The 25,852-nt window shown below is 39.2% G+C and overlaps 1 protein-coding gene across 6 annotated transcripts; it reads left to right on the forward strand.

Moving 5' to 3' along the window:
* The first annotated feature begins 1,683 nt into the window (after positions 1-1,683).
* Positions 1,684-25,852, forward strand: LOC146525046 (troponin T, fast skeletal muscle isoforms-like). 6 transcript variants are annotated; one of them, XM_085163996.1, is made up of 15 exons: positions 1,684-1,811; positions 8,270-8,309; positions 8,427-8,440; positions 10,554-10,682; positions 13,193-13,210; positions 13,480-13,500; positions 14,554-14,572; positions 14,675-14,720; positions 15,549-15,665; positions 15,776-15,853; positions 16,179-16,292; positions 16,406-16,515; positions 24,160-24,250; positions 24,470-24,510; positions 25,594-25,852. In XM_085163996.1, exons 2-15 carry the CDS (start codon positions 8,290-8,292, stop codon positions 25,628-25,630), a joined length of 855 nt encoding a protein of 284 aa, XP_085020122.1. In that variant the 5' UTR covers positions 1,684-1,811; positions 8,270-8,289; the 3' UTR covers positions 25,631-25,852. The 6 variants fall into 6 exon arrangements, with proteins under 6 accessions (XP_085020122.1, XP_085020149.1, XP_085020158.1 ...); XM_085164005.1 differs by lacking the exon at positions 1,684-1,811 and adding an exon at positions 4,256-4,308; XM_085164014.1 differs by lacking the exon at positions 1,684-1,811 and adding an exon at positions 5,798-6,006.

Consider the following 25,852-nt stretch of genomic DNA (forward strand, 5'->3'; position numbering starts at 1 on the left):
CTTGAATGATCTTATGAATCATTCAAGGATAAATAATGCCCCTACTGCTTTTTAGTTACTCCACAATGTACCTGTTTCTCACTCTCACGGTCAATTAGTGATGATTAGCTACACATTTTTCCCTGCTTGCTTGCTTTCTTTCTTTCACTGCTTTCCTGTTTATTCTGCACTGCGCTATGTGATTAGGGATTGACAAAAAGGCCCAAAACAGCTAAATGGTATCAGGCATTCTACTAGGATGGTTCCTAGGTGATATGTTTTGAGCTTGTTCAATTGGTCGGGGAAGACCCAGGACATGCTGACATTATGAGCATATCTGGCTTTGAAATGTCCCCCCACAAGAGCCGGAGGAGGTGGTCTGGGAGTCTCTGTGTCAGACTGGATCTAGAGTCGAAAATAGATGGACATTAACAGTTTTGGGGATACCAACTGAAAAAAAATCATGTCCATATTTTTCAGTGAAACAAGCATACTGGCAAAGTACAGTACAGATGACTGATAGAGTAAAAGTAAAATTCAAATAGTCAAAATTAAGTACATTTTGTATAATTGATTCAGCCTGAGAATTTATTCAGTGAGAAATAAAGTTCTTACACACATAGAAAAAAATAAATTACAATATGAAGAGTAGAAAGCCAGATGAATATATTGCTCATGTTTCTGGGAGAGGCACAGTAGTGATGCAGGATAGCACTGTCACCTCAAAGGAGGTCCTGGGTTTGAATCCACCAGCCGCCTGAGACTTTTCTGTGTGGGGTTTGCAAATGCTTTCCCCTTGTCTGCATGAATTCTCTCTGAGTACTCTGGCTTCCTCCCACAGTCCAAAGACATGCATGTTTGGTTACTTAGTGAATTTCAAATAGGCCATGAATTGTTGCCTGTCTCTGTGTGTTAGACTGATGAGGTACAGCCCTGTGACAGCTGGTATAGGCTCCATCCCCCCTGTGACCCTGAAGTGGACAAATTTAAGAAAATGGATGGATGAAAATAAAAGACTTTAAAATAAAAGAGTTAATAGTTGTTGAGGTTTTTCTTTACTGTTATAGCACCAGTGAGCTGTTGGAAACACTGGCCGCAAATCACAGTGCAATGGCACACTATCCAATTCTCTTTATCCATCCATGGTTCACCACGCCCCCACAGAAAACCACCCTTATGCAATGGTATGTTTTTGTTTATACGACTGGAGGCAACAAAGCCTTAAATCTTGTCTGTTGAATCTATTTGATGAACTGTTTTTCAAAGGTTTATTCGTTTTATTAAAGGCTTGTTCTGCAGGACATAGTATTGTCTTTTTTATTGTTCCTTAAATCACATAAAACTGACAGATTGTCAGCGGGCATTCAGTGTGCAGCCTGCTTCTATTATTGTTCTTTCACTCTGACTGACTGTTTTACTGACTGGCTGATGAAGCGGCTGACGCATACACTCACATACACACACACTTTCTCTCCATTGTCTGGATGCCAAGCTTATGTGTAAGCCCCACACTCAGCCTTCTATCACTGTAAATTTAGCAACAGAAGCTTCTCAGCTGCTCCTTTCCAAAACCTGAGCCCTCCTCTTCCATCCACAGTATTTCACCCATCTCCTTCTCCAGGGTCATATCTGCAGGCCCCCCACACCCTCCCCACCTTCTCCACACATAAACATATACACACACACACCTCGTTCTCATCCCACAGCCAATAAGGGCCTGATGGGCTCAAGTATCACATACTATAACACAAGGACTTATTCCCTGAGCAGAGCCTGCAGTTCCTTACAGACCTTCATCTCCATCGTCTGAGGAGTTTCTCTTCATCTCTGAGGTAAGATGACAAAAGACACTCGAGAGCCTGGATTCACATTTGAAGATGGTTTCTGAGATTTTGTTTGCTCTTTCAAATCTGCTTTGGAGGTTTTGGTTTTGTTACATTTGCGGAGAAGGAGAAGGAAGTCTCAGGTTCACAAACACCAGATAACAGTTTGTCCTCAAACACTGCAAAGTAGCGTTTGGACATAGACATGTTCACTGCATGTGTACTTTATGTGTTGGATGGTTTATAGTCCATATCAAGAGGTGGAGTCCAATTTCTTGGGCTAATTTGATTGGGAAGTTCACTTAAAAATGTTTCTATGTAAGATGAAAGCTGGAAACAAAATGTATGTGCTTTCTAAAGCTGATCATCATTTGTAATGAATGAGAAATGCATTCAAGCAATCTGACAGCTGTACTTAGTATGTTTAAGCAGCTTGTTGTACAAGAAACTGCATACTGTGAAGACACGAAGGGACTTGTGATTTGGAACTTTAAATATTTAATCTATGTTACATTTACAGTCATTCCCAAATAACATACCTGCTGCAAACGAGATGAAGCATGGCTTTAGATGTGAAGTTAGTCCTTCTGAAATGTCTGATATGAATGTAACTCCAGGATAATACTGTGATGGTGGTGTGGAGAGGCTTTCAAATGAGCAATAGACATAAGCCTAGAGCTTATCAGGGGGTCTAACCACAAAAATATGCAGATTCTCTGAGCCTCATAACATCAAGCAGGTATTTATTTTTATTTTCATTGATTCCACTTACAAATTCACACAAATATGTACACATTAAGATTTTTGAAGAGATGCTCACATGTACACCAGTTTAGCATTGTGTTTCAGGTTGTAGATGAGAAGATGCTTATTGTTAGATTTCTGCATTTAATCAAGCATTTCGCCTCGGTAACTCTTTAATCTTAGATCATTGTCATTATGCCATATCCTTTGTACTCTTAGAAGCACTGCAAACAAGTGTTTCATCTCAGAGACACAGAGGTTTGATCTTCTACCTACCTATCTTCTCTCACCCAGACTGATGTGATGTGTCTATATATTCCTATCAAGTTGGCATTTCAATCTAAATCCGAGTATGATTGGCTCAGGATGCAACTTTCCTCCGCCGTCTCACCTGTTATGTCAGTCTTTCAGTTTCAGCGCCAAGTTTTAGTTTCAGAAAGACTCAGAAAGACTTCTCAGCATTCAGTGTTCTCATACTGAAGAAATGAAGTCGCTATCCACTAAATATACAGAGCGCTGAAATGTAGGTATGTGCTGTATGAATGCTGGACACACAAAGGTGAGACCGCTGTCAGCTGTAAGTCGATCAAAGAGTTCATTTGTCGGAGGTGGCTGGAGATTGGCTGTTTAACTGGAAAGGATCCTCCCGCTGGACGGAGTTGAGGGATTAAAGAAGCTATTTGGACACTGTTCCTCAGCTGATGGGTAGAAATATGATCCAGAGCTAATCCTCTGGGTCTTCTGCAGCTGTGCCCACACTAAGTGTGAAAGAGTCATCCAAAGACACTTTTTATATATCAAATATGATATAGTTGAATATAGACTATGTAGAGAGGTAGCAGTCCTCCAACAGAGCTTATCCTTGTACATTTAACCATGGGGAAGTTGTTTGGACTTCAGCATTGCAAAAGGGCCTAAAAGAAGGCTTTCACAGTGGGGTTCATTATATTTTGTTTGTCATGCTTTTCGAACTCTTAAAGCACATAAACATATTTGTTGAAGACATTTGCTTGAAGTTGTTTAGCCCATTTTTTTAGCATCTGATTTGACTGATTTGTCATACTTTTCATTTTCACTATGATGTACTCACTTTTATTCAATTTGTCCAGCTGCTAAAGGATTTCTGCCTCTGCTCTATCTCTGCAGAGGAGGTGAAGTAATTTTTTTTTTTTATGTCCTCACAGATCAGGAGAATAAAATAAATATCTAGCCTGTGGATTTAAGTGGATTGGTTTAAGATGCCCATACACCCTTTGCCATTTTAGAGTTTCAGATTGTTATAATGTAAAATCAACTAACTCGGGTTACTGCTTGTTTTAAAAACAATCCAAAAATGGGGCTTCAAAAGTGAAGTGAAATAGTGATGATTTACTGCTCTCTTTTTAGTGAGCTAATGTGTAGTGTCTAGTATATTGCAGTAGGCTCATGAGGGAGCTGAAGCCTATCCCAGCTGTCATAGGGTGAGAGGTGTCGTACATCCTAGACAGGTCAAAACAAGCCTTTAATGATCTTTAAGCTAAAGATGGCTCATATTACAAGCATCATCTTCTTCTTTTGGCTACTTCTTTTAGGGGTCGGTACAGTACTGCCTACTTTTCATCCTCTTCTGTCACACCGACACTCTGCATGTGGTCTTAAACTGCATCCACAAATTTTATCTGAGGCGTTCCTCTTTTTGTCCTGCCTTGCAGGAGATTAGAGATCTACAAACCATCAACTTGAGTTGTACGTCTGATGTACTGATTTCTAATCTTGACCCCAGGTATCATCTACCTTCATTATCTCTGCTCCTTGCATTTTCACCTTTCTGCCCATCTCTCTCTCTCTCATTCACACACATGTATTCTATCTTGTATCTTTCATTCCTCTTCTCTCCAGACTCTCTTAAACCTGGTCCCAAAAAGGGGCTGAGACCAGAGCTCTGGTGTCACTCCTACCACAAACCTCACTACTCTGTCTCCATCCTCATACATGTCCTGCACAGATACCACTTATTTCAACTCATTTCAAATTCCTCTTTCTCTTTTAATTGACATCCAATGTGTGGTGTATACGCACATTTATATTCCATGTCATGCCTTCGATTTTCACCTTCAAACTTGTTGATCTTGTCTGATGCTTTTCTACGGTGGCCCCTAGAGACAAAGCACATACAAACTCCAAAACACTTAAAAAATTCCAAATAGCACGTACAAACTCCAAAACACGTACAAAACTCCAAAACACTTACAAACTCTAAAACACATGCAAACTCCAAAATACTTACAAATTCCAAAGCACGTACAAATTCTAAAGCATGTACAAACTCCAAAACACGTGCAAATTCATAACGGAAGTGCTCCAGGACACTAGGGGCAGTGTTGAGTTTTTCTTACCTAGTGGCTACACAAGCCAGGAAGTACCAACGACCGGATTTGGTGTGTGGTAGTAACAGGTAAATGAACTTTTTTTTTTTTTAATTATTTGAATATATATGAGTGTGGTTGTTCTATCCTTGCAGGTGTTTTCCACCGGAATCCAACTCCATGTGTTTGCAACAAACTTGCCGTTTATTTTGCAAATCGAGCTCAACACTGCCCCTAGCGTCCAAGAGCAGTTCAGTTGTGTTTTGGAGTTTGCATGTGTTTTGGAGTTTGCACGTGTTTCGGAATTTGTACGTGCTTTGCAGTTTGTATGTGCTTCGGAGTTTGCATGTGTTTTGGACTTTGCATGTGTTTTGGAATTTGTAAGTGTTTTGGACTTTGTACGTGCTTTATTTCTAGGGGCCACCGTACGTTTCCTCTCTGCAATGCTTAAACTCGTCTTCTGCTTCATTTCACTTCCTATTTAAACCATAGTAGAAGAGCCCTTTGATTGCTCTTGCCCTTACTTCCCTTCCTTGCACACACAATATATCTACCTTACTTCTCACCATCATATCAGGCACCTCTCTCCCTTTACCAGCCATAGTCTACGTTTGAAGTCCCTCTCACCTTGCCGCTCCTGCTTTTTCTTCTCTCTTGCTGCTTCCAAGCATAACTCCTCCATTTCCTCTTCTTTTGTCTTCAGCCAACAGTAACAGTAACAGCCAACAGTAACAGTAACAGCAAACTTTCCACTGGCACCCTGTTTCCCAATAGCACCAGAGGCGGTCATTGTTTACCTGGAAACCAAATCCAGCATGGGGATCTCATTCTTCATGATCCATGGATTTGATTTGGCCAACATTTTAGGCTGGATACCCTTCCAGATGCAACCCTCTGGCAGCAATTTATCCAGACTTGGGACAGACACTAGGAGTACACTGGCTTGGAGTTCCAACACCCTACCCCATGGCTTGGTTGGCTTATATAATAAGCGCTGATGACAATCTTCTGTGTTTGCGGACTGAATTCTCACACATCAACACAAACTTGCAAAGAGGATAACACCTTCCAAACAGCTGAGTAAACAGCCCTGGATTAGGTGTGGAAATGCTACAGTAAGGACAGATACAATATGTGACTGCTTTTTCACCTTATAAGCAGGCACAGGAACAACTGTCACAGATTAGATAGAAGAATTCCAAAAATAGTGAATAACCTCAGTTATTCTCAAACTCAGGCTACGTCCTAATGCATTTTTGTTTGAAAACGCATCATTTTCTCTCCATTTTGGCCTCCCATCCACACTGAGACAGCGTTTCCACTCATGGAAAACACAACGTTCTGAAAAGGCTGTCAAAAACACATACATTTGAAAACGGTGCTTTCGCGTGGCAGTGTGGACAGTAAAAACTGAGACTTTCTAAAACGATGACTGTATCCCAATTCAGGGTCTGCAGCCTTAAAGTACGCAGCCTCAACAATCCTCAAGGGCCACGTACTTAAAGACAGCTGAGGCCGGAAGTGCTTGGCTTGTGAAATGGGACGGTCTAGCCTCCGTTGCGCTGCCCAGGTTGCCTAGCAACCATGATACTAACAGCTGGAAACGTTTCATACAGCATTGTTTGACAGAAATGAAGGAGAAAATCTTTTGTTCATTTGTTTGTTTGTTTCTACATGAGCTTTGATCATTCTCTGTAAGATTAAGGTCAGCTATTGAACGGCGTATATTTTAAAGTAAAGGCTTTAAAACCAAGTTAGTACAAACGTCACTAATGTCACATAACTTTGCCGACATGTGGCCAACAGTAATGTTTTCATGATCTTCGTTATTAAACATTTGCACATAAATAAGTGACATAATATTCAGTACTTACTTAAAGTTTACTCTTCCGGCGCCCCTCATCCGCCGTTTTTTTTTCGGCAAAATTATCCACACCCACCGCGGCGCTATGCATTCTGGGATATGTTGGGCCACGAAGTCTACACCGCCACGTCCTTAAAATTCAGGGAAATGAAGGACGCATTTGAGGGCCGCATTTCGAGCAGCCTTCGAATTGGGACAGCCTTCGTCGCATCGCGGTGACGTAATCGGCCTTAAAATGCGGCCTTTAAGGCTGCAGACCCTGAATTGGGATACAGACGATGATGCATGTTAGTCATATGATGCAGTCATGTGACCAATTAAACTAAGATAGCGGAGGGAATTATACAGCAGTTGTTTTGTTTGCTCTCAAGTTTGACAGCCCTATTGAAGATTAATATCAGTCTGTACATGCTCCAGATAGCTTTTTTCAAATTCTTTAACTCTCACTCGCTTTTGCAACTTTGTACTTTTGTGTTACTCGCAGCAACAACTCCACCTTGTTGTTAGTCCATTTAACAAACTCGCCGCGACGTTTCAAAGAGCCGGTGTTGTGCCAAAAAGTGATTGTCTGCCAAAAAGTGATTTCCGGTATTTGCCAAAAACGGATTGCTCGTATTTATACTGCTATAAGTAACTTGTTGGCCTATAATATGTGAAACATATGTTAAATGCATCCCTCATGGATGACATAAAGTCATATTGAGCCACAAACAACATTCGTGTAACAAGGTAGAAGCCGCAATCAGTTTTTTGGCAGTGACTTTTATATAACCTTTATTTATGCGGTTAAAAAAATCTCATTAACATTAAAAATGTATTTTGTCAGAGTAAGCTGGCCAAGAGGACAGCAGAAATGGCAGCAAATATGACAATAGTTCTGTAAAAATATTTTAAACGAGGATAAAGGACCGGATTGGTTATAATGTAAGTACAATAACACAGAGCTGTAAAGATACTTGAAAAAACAGATAATTTTTTAATTCTATATATAACCCCTTTGTAAACGCTGTTCACCGAAGTCTATTTACCAACTTACATAAAGATATTACACATAAAAAATACACGGAAACATTGGAAATCAGTTTTTGGCAGGCAATCACTTTTTGGCACAACACCGGAAAGTAAATAAGCAGCAGACAGAAATAAGGCAGGTCGAATCTTCTTGCGTTTCATGCATGCACAGTACTAGAACCCAAGCATTTTCGGCTGTTTCAATGACGACGCACAACTCTGTGAAAACGACTGAAGACGCTAATGTGGACGCGGAGCGTTTTCAGATGAAAACGCCGTTTTCAAATCTATCCAGGCTAGTGTGGACAAAGCCTCTATGTCACTGCAAATGCAGAGATGTTTTTCCATAGTTCCTGAATACGAACAAAATTTACCTGGAAAGTAAAATATACATTTTGGCTTGTTTTCTCTTGTTTTCTCTTCCCATGAATTGAATCCCAGCTTTACTTTGTTGTACTGGCACAATCCCACTGCTGTACCTCAATCTTTGTCTTTCTCCTCAGGTGTAAAGTCTGCTGTCACTATGTCTGACACTGAGGAAGTGTAAGTGCCCGCCAATAATGACTCATGCTTCTTCTTTTTTTAAACTCACTCTTTATCAACAAAAACCCCAAAACATTTTTTATTTGATATTTGAAAGATGTGTTTTTCATGTTTCAGGGACAATATCGAGGGTAAGTGACAACCACACAGTTTGGTTCATTTTCATCTAGCTAATAAATCATGGAGTCTCTGTTCGTCTGCCGGTATGTTTGTCTGTCCTTCACTTACTTTACTTAAGTGATCATCTGATCTACTTCAAACTTAGCAGGTGTGCTACCCATGTAGCACTGTTTTGTTTGAAGTCTTTCGGATGAGGTAAAATCTCATTTTAGAGCCTCAATGCTTGATTGTGTACATTCCTCTGTTATATCCATTGGTATACTGTACACATTGAATAAATACATTTTATAGAAAACAGCAAAATATTTCAGTTACAACATTAATAGAATATGCTACTTTTATTTTTCACCTGTCACATATATACTGAACTTGAAAGTGAAAATAGATTTCACAGAGACACTTGCTCTCCTTTTGTCTCAAGCTACACTGGGAATAATGTCATAAGCCTTTATTATATTGCATTTTGCCATTTAAAATACAAATTAAACATTTCTCCTATGACTGATTCTTGATCAAATTCAAATTTAAATGTGATTATGAAATGACACAATGTTGTTTGTTTCTGCTGTCCCACCATATTTTTTTTTTCAATAACTGAAGAAGAGGAAGGTAAAGACAACTGAATCGGCCAGACATCACAACCTTTATCCGCTGTACTAATTGTTGAGTGTTTGTTTCACCCTTAATTTGAAGTGTTTGATGTTGATACCAGCTGTGAAATTACTATATACTAACATCTGCATAGATGAAATTAGGATTCCAACAGAATTTAGGATCTGCAAAATTAACCTTCCACTTTTTATTCTAGTTATATTAGAAATATTTGGGGTGACAATGCTACTACATCTGAACCTTCTCTCATGTGTGTACAGTGTAGAAGAAAAAAAGAAACTCATAATCTGGGAGTACTTGGAATAAAAATACAGCATATTATTGATTTATTAATTAATTTATTCACTCATTAATCTATATTTATTTATCTTTATTTTGTTACTGCAGCAAAGCTAACATCTAACTCTCAATCAAATACTTCCAAGTTAAGGGTGACTTCTCTGGCGGAGTGAAGTTTTTACTCACATGGAAGAAAAAATGTTTTTTAGCATCCGGCTATCTACATTTTTTTCCGACATGTGACTTGTTTACATGGTCATCTGTTAATGTCAGTACCTCCGTCATTGACCTAATTCACACAACAGCTATTTTTTGAACAGCTGATGTAGCAAACTGCTTGGATGAACACCGTAATGCTTAGTTATTAATCCAAATATCACAAGCAAATCGGGTGGTGCTCAAAGGGATATTTAATAATAGGATGTTATGATATCTGTGAAAACCTTTTGGACAGGTTAGTTTCTAGCTAACTAACAAGATAGAGCTAAAAACTAGTTTAGCAATGTTACCTTAACTTAATAAACATTTTATTAAGTTATGCTAACATTATTTTCATTGATCATAGTTTCCCTACAATACATTTGTGAAACATTTTGTAGGCAGTAAACATGTTCGTAGGGTTTATCATGCTCAGGTATATTAGCATGTGTAGAGAAGCTTAAATTGTTCCTTAATAAAACTAAAGGGGTGTTATCATTAACACTGATAATGTCATAATAATCTACAGTATTGGAACTATAATGTAAAACAAGTGTAAAACACCAGTTTTTCTTGTTTTTGAAAATGCCATGACAGCGTCTTTTAAAATATTTCAGAAATGTCAGAATAGTAATAATTCATTAATATCTAACATTTTGTCAATATTAGATTGCAAAACATGGTGTTCTAAACATGAGCTCAGTTATCATCTGATAGCTTATAGGTTTTTACATTGATAACCTAAAATGATCTTTGTGAGCCAGAATGTTTGTTCTTCAGTTAGATTTATACATCAACAGTTCGATATGGCTTCTGTGTGAAAGGTCAACTGACTATTTTTCATCATCATCTGTTTCTCTCTCTCTTTGTTCTCCAGCAGCACTGTTCCTTGTTCGCTCAACTATCCTCTCTGTAACTAAAGTACTCTCTCACTTTTGGTTTCTAATGGCTCTGTCATGTCTATGGTCTTCATTAACGGCCTTTTCCGACATCCTCCCTCTCCCCGGTGGTTTGGTGCATGCTGTGTGCCCGTAGCCCAGGAGGAGGTAGTAGAAGTAGAAGTAGCCCCTGAGGCGGAGGCCCAGGTAGAAGCAGAAGCAGAGGTAGAGCCTGAACCAGAACCAGAGCCAGAGGTGGTGCAGCAGGTGGTTCATGAGGAGGAAGGTATGTGGCATGGGCAGTCCCGTCACCTTTTTTCTGCAGGACATCCAGCACTTTAAACCATAGGACAGTCAGTCCTGTAACCATCCACACACTGCAAATAATATCCTGCCTGACAAGTCAAAAGGACAAACACTATGACTAAAGTTTTTGATTTTATATTTGGAAATATTCAGTTCATTTTTATTGACTGAACAATACAGAGCAAACCCCATAAATCAAACAACCCCACTTGGCGACTGTGGGAAAGAAAAACTCCCCTTTAATAGGAAGAAACCTCAAACACAACCAGACCTAGGGAGGAGGGGGCATTTGACATGACCAGATGTGATGGGAGGAAGACAGGATGAAACACATAACAAATAACTAAAAAGAAAATCCACTTGTGGATTATTATGCACCAGCTAGATTTTGTGGTATGAATTCTGAATGCTCAGTAAGTTGTTCTCAACTCATTATTTGCAAAGTAAATATGCAGTTTATTTTTACACTGAAACGGTGAAAAAGCAGAAACACCAATCATCCTAAAGTTTTTTTTTACTGTTTTTTTACTTTCCATTCACACAGACATTTCAAATTCCTTCAGAACAAACTGATAATATCTCATCTTGAGACTACATATGTGATTTTTACATACTCTGGAGCACTGATCTCAGTTATGTCAAGACAAGACTAACAAACCACACTTCACCTTTAATCAGATGATTAAAGACTCAGGTGCCTTGTTGGGTTTGATATTTTTGCAGTCGACTAATCTAGTTCCACTTTAGCTTCCATTTAGCCCTTTCCACTGGTGTTGCCTTCTCTTCATAACTGCCCTGTTTGAAAATAAGAGGGTCTGAAGATACCTAGATCAAATTAATGGATGTTTTTAATGCAGAACAGGTTTTTAAATCTTTAGAAAACCAGAATTAGCTTACCCAAGTTTACCCATTGTCTAGTTACCCATTGTCAAATTAACTACAACATAGTTAATGTTGTAGATGTGTTTGACTCTTTTGTTTTCTTAAATATAAACATATGTATACATTTAAACATGTTTCCAGGGTTTAGACTTAGGGGAAAACACAAAGGGTCAGAATATGTTTTAGTTCTTGGAAGGTTCCCAGGCAGTATCAGCAATTCAAGTTTAGGTGTAGTTTACTGGTGCTTTTCTGGTGCTATCCTTAGATTATACAATTTCTTATAATCTAGGTAACATATCACTATGGGATACTGGTCACAGTCATGTACTTTACAAAATGTTATCATTCAAAAACAGAACAACAAAAGTTGCACTGGCATACTGAAAAATCTTGAGTTTATGAATGCTGTCATTTACAGTATCAATACATTTTCCACTTTAGTCTTTTTCTAGTGACATATGCTAAAGGGCCTTTTGTTGTAGATACTGCTTTTGGGAGTGCACTGCAGAAAACATGTAGATTTTGCTCTCTAAAATGTCTAGTTATAATTGCATCATCATCAGTGTTAGAAGAGACACAGTAAAACCATTTTTCATTGTCCTGGTTAAGCAATATGGCTGTGTGTTTGGAATATGAGCTGTGCATATAAATCTTGAAAGAGAGGACAAGAACATTCACTGCTTTTACATGAATTGGTTTCCCTTGGTCATCTATGGTCTTCTATCCACTTAGTGTCTCATTTTGTTTTTATAACCTTCTCCAGTATTTTGCATTTTGGCAAACTTGTGTCACTCTGTAAGACCAAATCATAAAGAATGATGGGTAATTTTAGCCATGTAAAAGCAATTTGCAATTTCTTTTCTTTTCTTTTCTTTTCTTCAATCCATGTTTAGCTTTCTTTTTTTCTGTGTGTATATGTGGAGTGAGACCAGCAAATTGCTCTGTAGCATTTACATTGGGGTATTATGGTGCAAAAACATATTGTCAAGCCCTCGAATAAATTTAGAATCTTTCATTACAGAGTCACTGCAGAAGTCCCTTGCTTTGGTGTACTATTGTTGAACTAATGAACTCTTGCTGTACTGCTTCAATTTAATAATTTTTTGTTCAGCTTCATGGCCCAGGCACAGTTGAGTAAAAATAGTATGGCAACTTTCAAGTTAACCATTTTCAAGTAGTTGTATCATCCTTCTGGTAATCCATAGATTGAATATGCAACTTTCTTAGTGTCTGCATAACTGACTGCAATCATTCTCAGACAGATTTACAAAGGTTTTCAAATAACAACTATTTATTTCTAGTGTTGAAAGCTTTTCTTAAAACTCAGTTAACATGAACATTCGATATCCAAGATTTGATATGGAGTCAGCTGCCTATCAAAATAAAACTTAAAACAACAGCTGCTTGCGACGTTAATCTAGAATGAATGCATGCCATGATATGGGACTTATGCAGTGGCTGCTGCTGCCTACAGTATGAATATAAACACCCCAATATTGTAAATGTGCTTTATAAGCTGCGCACCATGAAGAGGACAGGAACAGGCTGCCCAGTCCAATCACTAATGGTTTCTGTTCTGCTCTTGCTTTGGATGCTTGCTGCATGCAGAGGCCTATGAAGAAGAAGGTATGTAGAATTGAATTCTTCTCTGTTCTTCTCATTGAACCTGTTCTTTGTTTTCCTGTTGGCTGGGGACCTTTCACACATGTATAATTGTTTTTCTGATCTTTCTTGAAGAGAAAGGCAGAATTAATCAATTCGGCTTAGTCTGTGCATCAGGTGACCAATGTGACCTGGAGGAACGGGTTGAAGGATTCATTAATACTGAGTCATGGTTACGGGCTGCACCACTCATCTGTGCTTCTTCTCTTTTTTGCATGATTGTGTCCTGCCAGGGGAGGAGGGAGATCAAGATGGTAGTTTGCATTTCCTGCTGAGTCCATGTTGCTTTGCCTGTTTTTTCCCTCCCCATGTTGTCCGTCTCTATTTTATTTTTTTATAGTAGGTTCCTGCAAGAAAATAAAATGCTAATCACACACATCCCAATCCCAGTTATGTCTTTACCACAAAAAAAGATTAACAGTAACAGTTACAAATACAAAGTCCCTCGTTGTGACAAGTGTGCACTGATGTACTGTATGTTCAGTAAATGTAACTATAAAAGGTTTCTATGTGTTGATTTATGACACCGCATACTGATCCTGATTTGCACTTTTTAAATCATATTGTTTTGATTTACACACTAATGCACAAAAAAATAACAGAAAAGTAAGGTAACACACTACGGTGGCCTCGTTCCTGTGCACCGATAGGCTTACCAGAAAATGCTACATCAAATCAACATTCTTGTTTCTTAGTTTAGGCCTGTGGAATGTAATATAACCTGTGACACTCTGTGATACTTTTAAAAATAAATAATGGTGTCATATAAGCAATACAGATTTGATCATACTGTAGATTCTTACTTTTTTTCCTCTATAAAAACCTCAGAAATATAAGGGGACTGTAAAATATTTTACTACTAATCCTAATTCTTTTTTACATAATCTTACATAATGCATAAATGACAAAATTGTAATTTATTTGTTTTTGAATATCTCTTCATGCACAGAGTAATTTTCTAGCCTTTACTCTTAACAGCTACATATGAACTCACTGTGTAAATTTCCCACAATTCATGCTGTGTAATTACATTAGGCTACTTAAATCAGAAGCTAATGCACAGTAATCGGGTCACTGTTATTGGAAAGTATTGGACAATTAAAACTCACTCTTATACAATGATCTACTAGAGGTGTGAAACAAACTGCAGCCTCAGAAATAACTCAGCTTGTCCACTTGGATCTTCTTCCCTAATTAACCAGCAGCACTTTAGACACTACACTCTCTCTACATTTATATGTCTAATATTTCAATCTCTCTCCTGTCCCTGTTGTGTTTTTGTTTTTCTTTCTTTGCCAAAAACCCAGAAGAGAAGCCAAAGTTTAAGTAAGTATGCACTATTGTTTGAACCTGAGGCTTTTGCATAGCTAGCATCTGTACATTTATATACTATAAATTTGTTTATACCTCTCATACTTTATTTTACAGGCCCACTGCTCCGAAGATCCCAGATGGCGAGAAAGTGGATTTTGATGTAAGCTGACTTGTTAAAATGTTAAAATGAAGCCAGAAAAGGATTATACATAAAGCTGTAGTTGTGGCTCTCCCTCCATACGCTCACAGCTTAAAGTTTATGATATGCAGTCTAAGAAAATATTATTATTATTACTACTACTAAGGCACCACACACTAGTAGCTACTAAGACCGTATAAAGAACTTAAGTCCTATAAGAGCTTGTCTCGCTTCAAAACTAAAAACCAGACCTCAACACTTTTGATCATTGTACAAAAAGAAGAATCCATTTTAAAGAACCAGGTTTGTTTTTTCTAAAGTAAAAGTCAGTTTAATAGCTCAAGTAGAGTTTTATTTTTTTAATATAAACAAAAATTATAATTACTCAGGTTTGAGTCCATATTTTTCCCATGGGCCTTGCTCCACCTGCAGTGACTCTGTCTGTGACTAATGGGCCATCCCCCACAATTTGAGTAGATGTACTGGTTCTTATATCGTGCTTTTCTACTCTATTTAACCAGTCAAAGCGCTTCATACAACATGTCTCATTCACTTATTCATACCCATCCACTCACTGTTTTCCTTTTTTTCTTTTCTATCTAACCTCATAGCGCGTGCTCAATATCTGATGAATGTATTAGATGCAGACTGGAGCAGCCAGCAATCGGCCAGCAACCTTCCAATTATTACACAGTGTAATCTGCCATGTATATAATTTGCACTTATAAGGGTCTGTTGCTACTAACTTATGGTTCTCTAATAGTGTTGGGCTAGCAATCAGCTGTGTCATGTATGATCACAGCTAGTACATGTTTATGAAGGCAGCCTCATGCCGTTCTTGTCTTACAGGATATCCAAAAGAAACGTCAAAACAAAGATCTAGTAGAGCTGCAGTCACTGATCGATGCTCACTTTGAGTGCAGGAAGAAGGAAGAAGAGGAACTCATAGCTCTCAAGGAGAGAATTGTGAGATTGCATCCCAATTATTTATTACAGAATGAACCCAGAATATCTAATGGTATTTTTCTGTCAATAAGCATTGCAGGACCGTCAAGTATGTTGATTTGTGTTTTCAGGAGAAGCGTCGTGCTGAGCGAGCTGAGCAGCAGAGGATTCGCGCTGAGCAAGATAAAGAGCGGCAGGCCAGGCGGGAGGTATGCATAAAACTGTCTCTTTTTGATCTGGTGTGAATCAGAACAAAATACAAATCTCTTTTAACAGTTTGGTCATTCTCTCAAGTAATTAATGATTCCAGTAGTTTGGTTAATCTTCAGCAGCAGGCAAGGATACAGCTGAAAAAAAGAGTAGTGACACACTGATTGCTACTTATTCAGATTTTCAAATATGCTGCATATTTCACTGCAGCCGTAATTTCGTTCAGGAATTTCAAAAATCCTTTGGACAAACTCAGTATAAACAGAAAAGCTGTTTTTTTCCCTTTTGCTCTGTAATAATCAAATTTTAAAATTCATTCTGCAGGCTGAGCGGATGAGAAAGGAGGAGGCCGACGCTCAGAGAAAGGCTGATGATGATGCCAAGAAGAAGATAGCACTGACAAACATGGGATCGGGCTTAAGCAGCCACCTGCAGAGGGTACCGTGTGTTTCACTTATTAAGTTTCAGAGCTTTGCTACAGCTTCACACAAAGCAGGCAGCTAAAAAATTGTGCAGACTTACAGTTTTAATTGTGTGTGATGTTTCTCTAGGTTGAACAGAGAAGAGGCAAGAAGCAGACTGAAAGAGAAAAGAAGAAGAAGGTTCTTGGAGAGAGATGCAAACCCCTGAACGTCGATAGTCTCAGCGATGACAAGCTGAGGTAACAAAAAGGGGAACAAATGAAGGAAACCCACAGAAGATATTTGTTTTCGTTTTCACTGTTCTTTTCAATTCAATTCAATTTTTTTTGATATAGCTCCAGATCACAACAACAGTCGCCTCAAGGTGCTTTATATTGTACAGTAGATCCTACAATAATTTGTTCTTTTAAAATGTAAGAGCAACAGATAGATTGGAACAGCAGCTGACTCAACATGAAGAAGATGAATGATTACCATGAAATATTTCACAGATTACAACTAACTGAGCTCTTTATATGCTATATAACAATTCAATTCAATTCAATTTTATTTATATAGCGCCAAATCACAACAAATGTCGCCTCAAGGCGCTTCATAGATACAGAGAAAAGCCCAACAATCATATGACCCCCTATGAGCAAGCACTTTGGCGACAGTGGGAAGGAAAAACTCCCTTTTAACAGGAAGAAACCTCCGGCAGAACCAGGCTCAGGGAGGGGCGGCCATCTGCTGCGACCGGTTGGGGTGAGAGAAGGAAGACAGGATAAAGACATGCTGTGGAAGAGAGACAGAGATTAATAACAGATACGATTCAACACAGAGAGGTCTGTTAATACATAGTGAGTGAGAAAGGTGACTGGAAAGGAAAAACTCAATGCATCATGGGAATCCCCCGGCAGCCTACAACTATTGCAGCATAACTAAGGGAGGATTCAGGGTCACCTGGTCCAGCCCTAACTATATGCTTTAGCAAAAAGGAAGGTTTTAAGCCTAATCTTAAAAGTAGAGATAGTGTCTGTCTCCTGAATCCAAACTGGAAGCTGGTTCCACAGAAGAGGGGCCTGAAAACTGAAGGCTCTCCCTCCCATTCTACTTTTAAATACTCTAGGAACAACAAGTAGGCCTGCAGAGCGAGAGCGAAGTGCTCTAATAGGGTGATATGGTACTACAAGGTCATTAAGATAAGATGGGGCCTGATTATTTAAGACCTTGTATGTGAGGAGCAGGATTTTGAATTCAATTCTGGATTTAACAGGAAGCCAATGAAGGGAAGCCAAAACAGGAGAAATATGCTCTCTCTTTCTAGTCCCTGTCAGTACTCTTGCTGCAGCATTTTGGATTAGCTGAAGGCTTTTCAGTGAGTTTTTTGGACATCCTGATAATAATGAATTGCAGTAATCTAGCCTGGAAGTAATAAATGCATGAACTAGTTTTTCAGCGTCACTCTGAGACAGGATATTTCTAATTTTAGAGATGTTGCGCAAATGGAAGAACGCAGTCTTACATATTTGTTTAATATGTGCGTTGAAGGACATATCCTGGTCAAAAATGACTCCAAGGTTCCTCACAGTGTTACTGGAGGCCAAGGTAATGCCATCCAGAGTAAGAATCTGGTTAGATACCATATTTCTAAGCTTTTCAGCGCCGAGTACAATGACCTCAGTTTTATCTGAGTTAAGAAGCAGAAAGTTAGTGGCCATCCAAGTCTTTATGTCTTTAAGACATTCCTGCAGTTTAACTAATTGGTGTGTGTTATCTGGCTTCATGGACAGATAGAGCTGGGTGTCATCTGCATAGCAGTGAAAATGTATGCTATGTCTTCTAATGATGCTGCCTAGGGGAAGCATGTATAATGTAAACAGAATTGGTCCTAGCACCGAACCCTGTGGAACTCCATAATTAACCTCAGTGTGTGAAGAGGACTCTCCATTTACATGCACAAATTGGAGTCTATTAGATAGATATGATACAAACCACTGCAGAGCAATACCTGTAATACCTACAGCATGTTCTAATCGCTCTAATAGGATATTATGGTCAACAGTATCGAATGCTGCACTAAGGTCAAGAAGGACAAGCACAGAGATGAGTCCACTGTCAGAGGCCATAAGAAGATCATTTGTAACCTTCACTAAAGCTGTTTCTGTGCTGTGATGAACTCTGAAACCTGACTGAAACTCTTCAAATAAACCATTCCTCTGCAGATGATCTGTTAGCTGTTTGACAACTACTCTTTCAAGGATTTTTGATATGAAAGGAAGGTTGGAGATTGGCCTATAATTAGCTAAGACTGCTGGGTCTAGAGATGGCTTTTTGAGTAAAGGTTTAACTGCAGCCACCTTGAAGGCCTGTGGTACATAGCCGATTATTAGAGATAGGTTGATCATATATAAGATCGAAGAATTAATCAATGGCAGGACTTCTTTGAGCAGTTTTGTAGGAATGGGGTCTAAAAGACACATTGATGGTTTGGAGGAAGTAATTATTGAAGTTAACTCAGAAAGATCGATTGGAAAAAAAGAGTCTAACTTAACATCAATGGAACTAAGAGTAGCTGTAGATAATATTACATCTGTGGGATGATTATTGGTAATTTTTTCTCTAATGATAAAAATTTTATTTGTGAAGAAGTTCATGAAGTCATCACTAGTTAACGTTAAAGGGATGGTTGGCTCAACAGAGCTCTGACTTTTTGTCAGCCTGGCTACAGTGCTGAAGAGAAACTTGGGGTTGTTCTTATTTTCTTCAATCAGTGATGAGTAGTAAGCTGTTCTGGCTTTGCGGAGGGCTTTCTTATAAAGCAACAAACTATTTCTCCAGGCTAAATGATGATCCTCTAAATTTGTGACACGCCATTTCCTCTCCAGATTACGAGTCATCTGCTTTAGGGTACGTGTTTGAGAATTATACCACGGGGTCAGGTACTTCTGATTAGAGACCTTAGTTTTCACAGGAGCTACAGTATCCAGAGTCGTACGTAGTGAGGAGGTGAAATTATTAACAAGATAATCGACCTCTGTTGGGGTAGCGTTCAGATAGCTGCTCTGCTCTGTGTTGGTACAGGGCATTGACGATGATAACAGTGGCTGGATTATATTCTTAAACTTAGTTACAGCGCTTTCAGAAAGACATCTACTTTGATAAAGTCCACTCTCCACTGCTGCGTAATCAATTATTGTAAATGTAAATGTTATCAAGAAATGATCAGACAGGAGAGGGTTTTCAGGAAACACTGTTAAATGTTCAGTTTCTATGCCATATGTTAAAACAAGATCTAGAGTGTGATTAAAGTGGTGGGTGGGTTCTTTTACATTTTGAGAGAAACCAATTGAGTCTAACAACAGATTAAATGCCATGTTGAGGCTGTCATTTTTAGCATCTACATGGATGTTAAAATCACCCACAATAATTATTTTATCTGAGCTCAGAACTAAATTAGATATAAAGTCTGAGAAATCAGACAGAAACTCTGTGTAAGGCCCAGGTGGACGATAGATGATAACAAGTAAGACTGGTTTCTGAGTTTCACAGCTGGGGTGGACAATGCTAAGCATCAGGCTTTCAAATGAATTAAAAGTCTGTCTTGGTCTTTCATTAATTAATAGACTGGTGTGAAAAATTGCTGCCACACCGCCCCCTCGACCTGTGCTTCGAGATTTCTGGTAGTTAGAATGACTCGGGGGTGTTGATTCATTTAAACTAACATAATCATCCTGCTGCAACCAGGTTTCTGTAAGGCAGAGTAAATCAATTTGTTGATCAATTATTAAGTCATGTACTAACAGAGACTTGGAGGAGAGAGACCTAATATTTAATAATCCACATTTCACTGTTTTACTCTTTGGTTCAGATGTGGATACTGTATTGTTCTTTCTTTGTGATTGTTTAAGTTGTTTGTTGCTGGTTTTTAGTTTGTTTTTTGTCTTTTTGGAAGCAGACACAGTCTCTATGGAGATGGGTTTTTGGGGGGGTAGCAGGAGGAGAGAAGCTGCAGAGAGGCGTGTAAGACTGCAACTCTGCTTCCTGGTCCCAACTCTGGATAGTCATGTTTTGAGGGGTTTAATAAATTTGTCGATATTTCTAGAAATGAGAGCTGCTCCATCCAAAGTGGGATGGATGCCATCTCTCCTAACAAGACCAGGTTTCCTCCAGAAGGTTTGCCAATTATCTATGAAGCCCACATCATTTCTGGGACACCACTCAGACAGCCAGCAATTTAAGGAGAACATGCGGCTAAACATGTCACTCCTGGTCTGATTGGGGAGGGGACCAGAGAAAACTACAGAGTCCGACATTGTTTTGGCAAAGTTACACACCAATTCAATATTGATTTTAGTGACCTCCGATTGGCGTAACCGGGTGTCATTACTGCCGACGTGAATTATGATTTTATTGAATTTACGTTTACCCTTAGCCAGCAGTTTTAAATTTCCTTCAATGTCGCCTGCTCTGGCCCCTGGAAGACAATTGACTATGGTTGCCGGTGTCTCTAGCTTCACATGTCTGAGAACAGAATCACCAATTACCAGAGTTTGACCCCCAGCGGGTGTGTCACCGAGTGGGGAAAAACGGTTAGACACATGAACGGGTTGGTGGTGTACCTGGGACTTCTGTTTAGGACTACGCTTCCTCCTCACCGTTACCCAGCCTTTCCCCAGCTGCTTGGGGTCTGCCGGGGAACAGCTAGCGGGGCCTACGCTATCTTCGGCTGCACCAGCTACAGGGGCCTGGCTAGCTAAGGGTGAGAGCAGGGTGCAAAGCCGAGTCTCCAATTCAGTAATCCTGGCCTCCAGAGCTGCAAATATGCTACATTTGTTACAGATATCATTACTGCTAAAGGAGGCCGAGGAGTAACTAAACATCTGACACAATGAGCAAGAAAGTGCAGAAGGGACAGGTGAAGTAGCCATGGTGCTAACGGGTCGGATACGAGCTAAGCTAGCGAAACAGTACAGAGACAGTGAGTGAATACTATAAATTAGGTAGTGAGTACACAGAAAGTGTGCTTCGGATGAAGCACGTGAAGATTATACTGTGAAAAAAGAATGTATTTAAAAGTTGTTAATTAAACTGCTAAGCAAATAAGCTACTCAGAAACACCACTGTGTTTGAGCAGGAACAGGAAGCGATACTATACCACAGAGCGAGCGAACACCAAGTGACAGCCAGCAAATACCACTGGCTCCAAGTGCACATTTTGAGTAAAGATTTATATTCAAAAAATAAGGCAAATTTCTCACAATTCTCATGTTTTCTTGACTTTCAGAGAAGCTTTATAAAAACAGTATCGTATTTTTACAATCATACATACAATGCTATCAGGCACTGTTAAAAGCAATAACTTGTCAAAAGATTATCTTAGAATTCTCCCAGAAACTCAACCCAAAATGGTAAATGAACATGGTTCTAAAAATAGTCACTGCCTTGCTGTGACACACACAAAGTCAAGCTCAGCCAAAACTCAATCAGATTACCTGATCACAGTGCCCACCCACAGCAGCTTCTGGACATCCAAATCTCACACAGGCAGTGCTCTAGACTAACTTTTTGCCACGGTTGCACTGGTGTGCCTAACTTCTTTTCTTAGGCGTATCAGCACAAAAGTTAGGTGCACCCAAATTTTTCAACCGCATCACTTAACACCGCAGTTTTAATTCAATTCAATTCAATTCAATTTTATTTATATAGCGCCAAATCACAACAAATGTCGCCTCAAGGCGCTTCATAGATACAGAGAAAAGCCCAACAATCATATGACCCCCTATGAGCAAGCACTTTGGCGACAGTGGAAAGGAAAAACTCCCTTTTAACAGGAAGAAACCTCCGGCAGAACCAGGCTCAGGGAGGGGCGGCCATCTGCTGCGACCGGTTGGGGTGAGAGAAGGAAGACAGGATAAAGACATGCTGTGGAAGAGAGACAGAGATTAATAACAGATACGATTCAACACAGAGAGGTCAGTTAATACATAGTGAGTGAGAAAGGTGACTGGAAAGGAAAAACTCAATGCATCATGGGAATCCCCCGGCAGCCTACATCTATTGCAGCATAACTAAGGGAGGATTCAGGGTCACCTGGTCCAGCCCTAACTATATGCTTTAGCAAAAAGGAAGGTTTTAAGCCTAATCTTAAAAGTAGAGATAGTGTCTGTCTGTTACATGTGCACTTTTTTGGGCGGAAAATTGCTGCATCATCTCGGCCTCCTCTGCCGACCTGTTTGCTGCTGCATGCCGCTGAAAGGCAGTGGGGAGAGGGGACACTTGGGCAGTGCATTTATGGTGGCATATAATGTGTTTTCTGGATACACGGTGCTTTTTCAGCATTCAAAGATTGATGGGTCCGTTCTTTTCATCTTTTCTCGTTACCCACAGCTACATCCACTTTTGTCGGGCCAAGGCTACTCACTAGGGCTGGGTCATCACTGATTTCTATAATCCATTCAATTCCGATTCACAAGGTCCCGATTTGATTCGAATCAATTTTGCCTCAGACAGTCAGAAATATTATAATTCTGGTCATTTATCAGTATTGATACATGTGAGACTTCATCAGAATTGTGAGCATCACAGCAGATGCCTTTGTGTCAAAGTAACTGAGAATAAAACACAGAAAAACATGAAGGCAATTTTCCTGGCCTGGCTTTTTATAGCAGATAGCCTTAAAAATATTCTGCAATATTCAGAAATTAGGCCTTCTTGTCCGAGGACATTTAAGTAAAAAAAAAAAAAAAAACAGCGGCCAACAGCGCTGTAAACAATGGTAGACTGGTGGGTAATAAGCAAATGAATAATGCAGAAGACAGATTTTTAGATGGGAAACTGTTCTTAAAGTACACTGAGAGAGAGAGAGAGAGAGAGTGCTGTGCAGGAAGTTTGATTGGAAGCGTGGTCGAAGCAAACAGCGAAAGTCAGAGGGAACTAATCACGACATTTATCAAATGTGAAGCATAGTTTGGATCTTTTTTTGCTGCTGGTTTAGTGAATTTTGGTTGGAGAGAGACAAAACCTGCAGCTCAGAATCTAGCACAAAAAAAGAGTAAACACAAAGCGCGGACCCACGAACGCTTCAGAATCAGTGAGCTGTCGGCTTTTAGCCCCAAAATATATTTATATTTAAAAGTCGATTCAGGATTTAATGAATTGATATCACTTTATTCAAGCTACTCACCTCTTTCTATCCGCCTGCCCTGCACTTTCAAACGTACACGTGAAAGACTACAAGAATATCTGGACCACGGCTAATCAGAGAGGTCCCGCCCCTGGCTATCTCTGATTGGTTTAGACCACGATAGGGGCATAATGTGTGTCTGTTGTTGACCACACGGAGACTTTCAGAGTTGCGGAGACTTTTTTTTTTCTTTTACTGAACAGTTGGTCACACCAGTGCGACCTAAGACTTATTTTAGTCGCACCATTGAAAAATTGGTCGCATTTGCAACCAAATTGGTCGCACTCTAGAGCCCTGCATACAGGCCTTGCTATTTAGGCTTTTCTAGTCTGTTTAGCACTGCAAGCAACTTGGCAACCCACTTCCATCCCACTTCCCCTTTTCCTTATGTGTCTTTTTATGTCATCGATCCCTGCTCTGTTTAGTTGAGTCCCCCTGCTGTTCTCGCAGCCTCTTACTGAGGATGCAGTATTTGAATGTTTAAAATGCTTGAAAAAAACAAACAAAAGAAGATGGATTCAATTTTTTTAAATTCAGAATAGTTTTTCTTTACCATTATGTTAAAAATAGAGCAGCTTGTGGTGAATTTTCACGTGCCACTTCTTTAGTATTGACAAAAAAGCTAAGTGAAAAATTCTTACTCTGTTTGGTAAAGATGAAAACTGCTTTTTTTTATTGCTTTAGCCATAAGACTGAATCCTTGGTTTGTGTTTGCTAGGGAAAAGGCAAAAGAGCTGTGGGAATGGCTGCAAAACCTCGAGGCAATAAAATACGACCACTGTGAGAAGCTTAAGAGGCAAAGATATGAGGTTGGTAAAGAAATATATGTACTGGTTGCCAAATGTCCTGGTTTGTCTTTTTCACCTGAAGGTAGGGTCAGATATTTTCACATCTGATTAAATACCTCTTTTGAGATCATTCTCATCATTTCCTGTCTGGTGTCACTTGTGCTACCACAACAACAACAAGTAGCATTTCAGTGTTCAAACATACACGTTTTCTAAGTATCTAATGATGATGTCTTTCAGGTTGTTTCTCTCAGGAACCGTATTGATGAACTGCAGAAACAGTAAGTTATGAACATAAGCAGACCACATCAGGCAGCAAAACTAAATACTACTAAATTCCCTCCTCTTAGGAGAGTGATTGAGACATACAAGGACAGAAATCTGTTTTTGTAGTAATGTTGCACTGATTTGACCTTTTCCTGACTCAATCTATTAAAAACACTCACAAAGTAGTTGCATTTTATGCTAAATAAAGTAAGTTTATTATTTTGTCCTTTCATACACTCATGGAGCTTTTTTGATTGACAAAAGAATACGTTTCTGCCTGTGCACCATGTGTTTGCAGATTTAACTAATATAGCAAGCCAGGCGTTTTCTCTATATTTTGTTTTATTATGCTTCGTCCTTGTTCCTTTTGCAACATCATTTGGTTTTGTCTGTAGATTTAAAGTCTGCAGCATCTTTAAGGACATTTATAGGATATACTTCATCCCATAGACTTTTCTACATCCATGCAACCGTATGCCTTCTGGTTACTTTTTGAAAGTAGTCATAAAACATGTTTAGCAACAGAGGGCGCTGTTGACTTAAAGCTTTTCCATCCTGTTAAGCATGTTTAATTCATGTGCAGAAGCAGCACAACAGTTTTAGATCCCAACAAACTGTTTGAATTACAAAGAAATGAAATTTTATTGTCTTTTTTTCTAACACTCTGCATATTATAAATTCAATTTAATGCAAGACGACTGTTGTTCATGGTGTGTTTTTGAATTTGAAATTTCAATTCAATTAAGTTTCACAAAATTTTTCAGTCACAAAAAGAGTCACCTCAAGGCACTTTATTTATAAGGTAAAGACTGTACAGTAATACCTTTTATTTTTAGAATATATTCTTACCTCTTCACACTAAAAGAAAGGGGGAAAACATGGAGTACAATAAAAGGTTATCAGGAAATGGTTTTACTTGTCTGAAACATTTAGCAAATAGGGCTGTATGTAGCCGTTGAATAAACCTCTGCTTATAAAATAGTCTTTGTTCAGGTATTCATACAGTAACTTCACATTAGCATGACGTGTGTGATATTCATAAAGGCCTACTGAACAGATCTGATTCTTGGGGATTTTTTGTACTTTGCACCTTGCAGCAGCAAGAAGGGAGCCGCATCACGCCGCAGGAAGTGAGCAGCCCCTCGGTGCCAGTCAGCCTGAGCAGGAGGCATCTTCAGTCTGCCACAGCAGTAGCTCCAGTCGCCCACCCGATGACATCCACAGCAACAACAACAAAGCTAGTGCCTGTGTTTACCTTAGTGAGATAGTTTCACAAGGATTTTAGCTCAAGTAATGAAATAAACAATAAAAATTATGCTTTGTTTGTATAAAGAACATGTGGCACTTTAAAAACAA

This window comes from Neolamprologus multifasciatus, chromosome 1 (genome assembly GCF_963576455.1).
Source record: "Neolamprologus multifasciatus chromosome 1, fNeoMul1.2, whole genome shotgun sequence".
Classification (NCBI taxonomy): Eukaryota; Metazoa; Chordata; class Actinopteri; order Cichliformes; family Cichlidae; genus Neolamprologus; species Neolamprologus multifasciatus.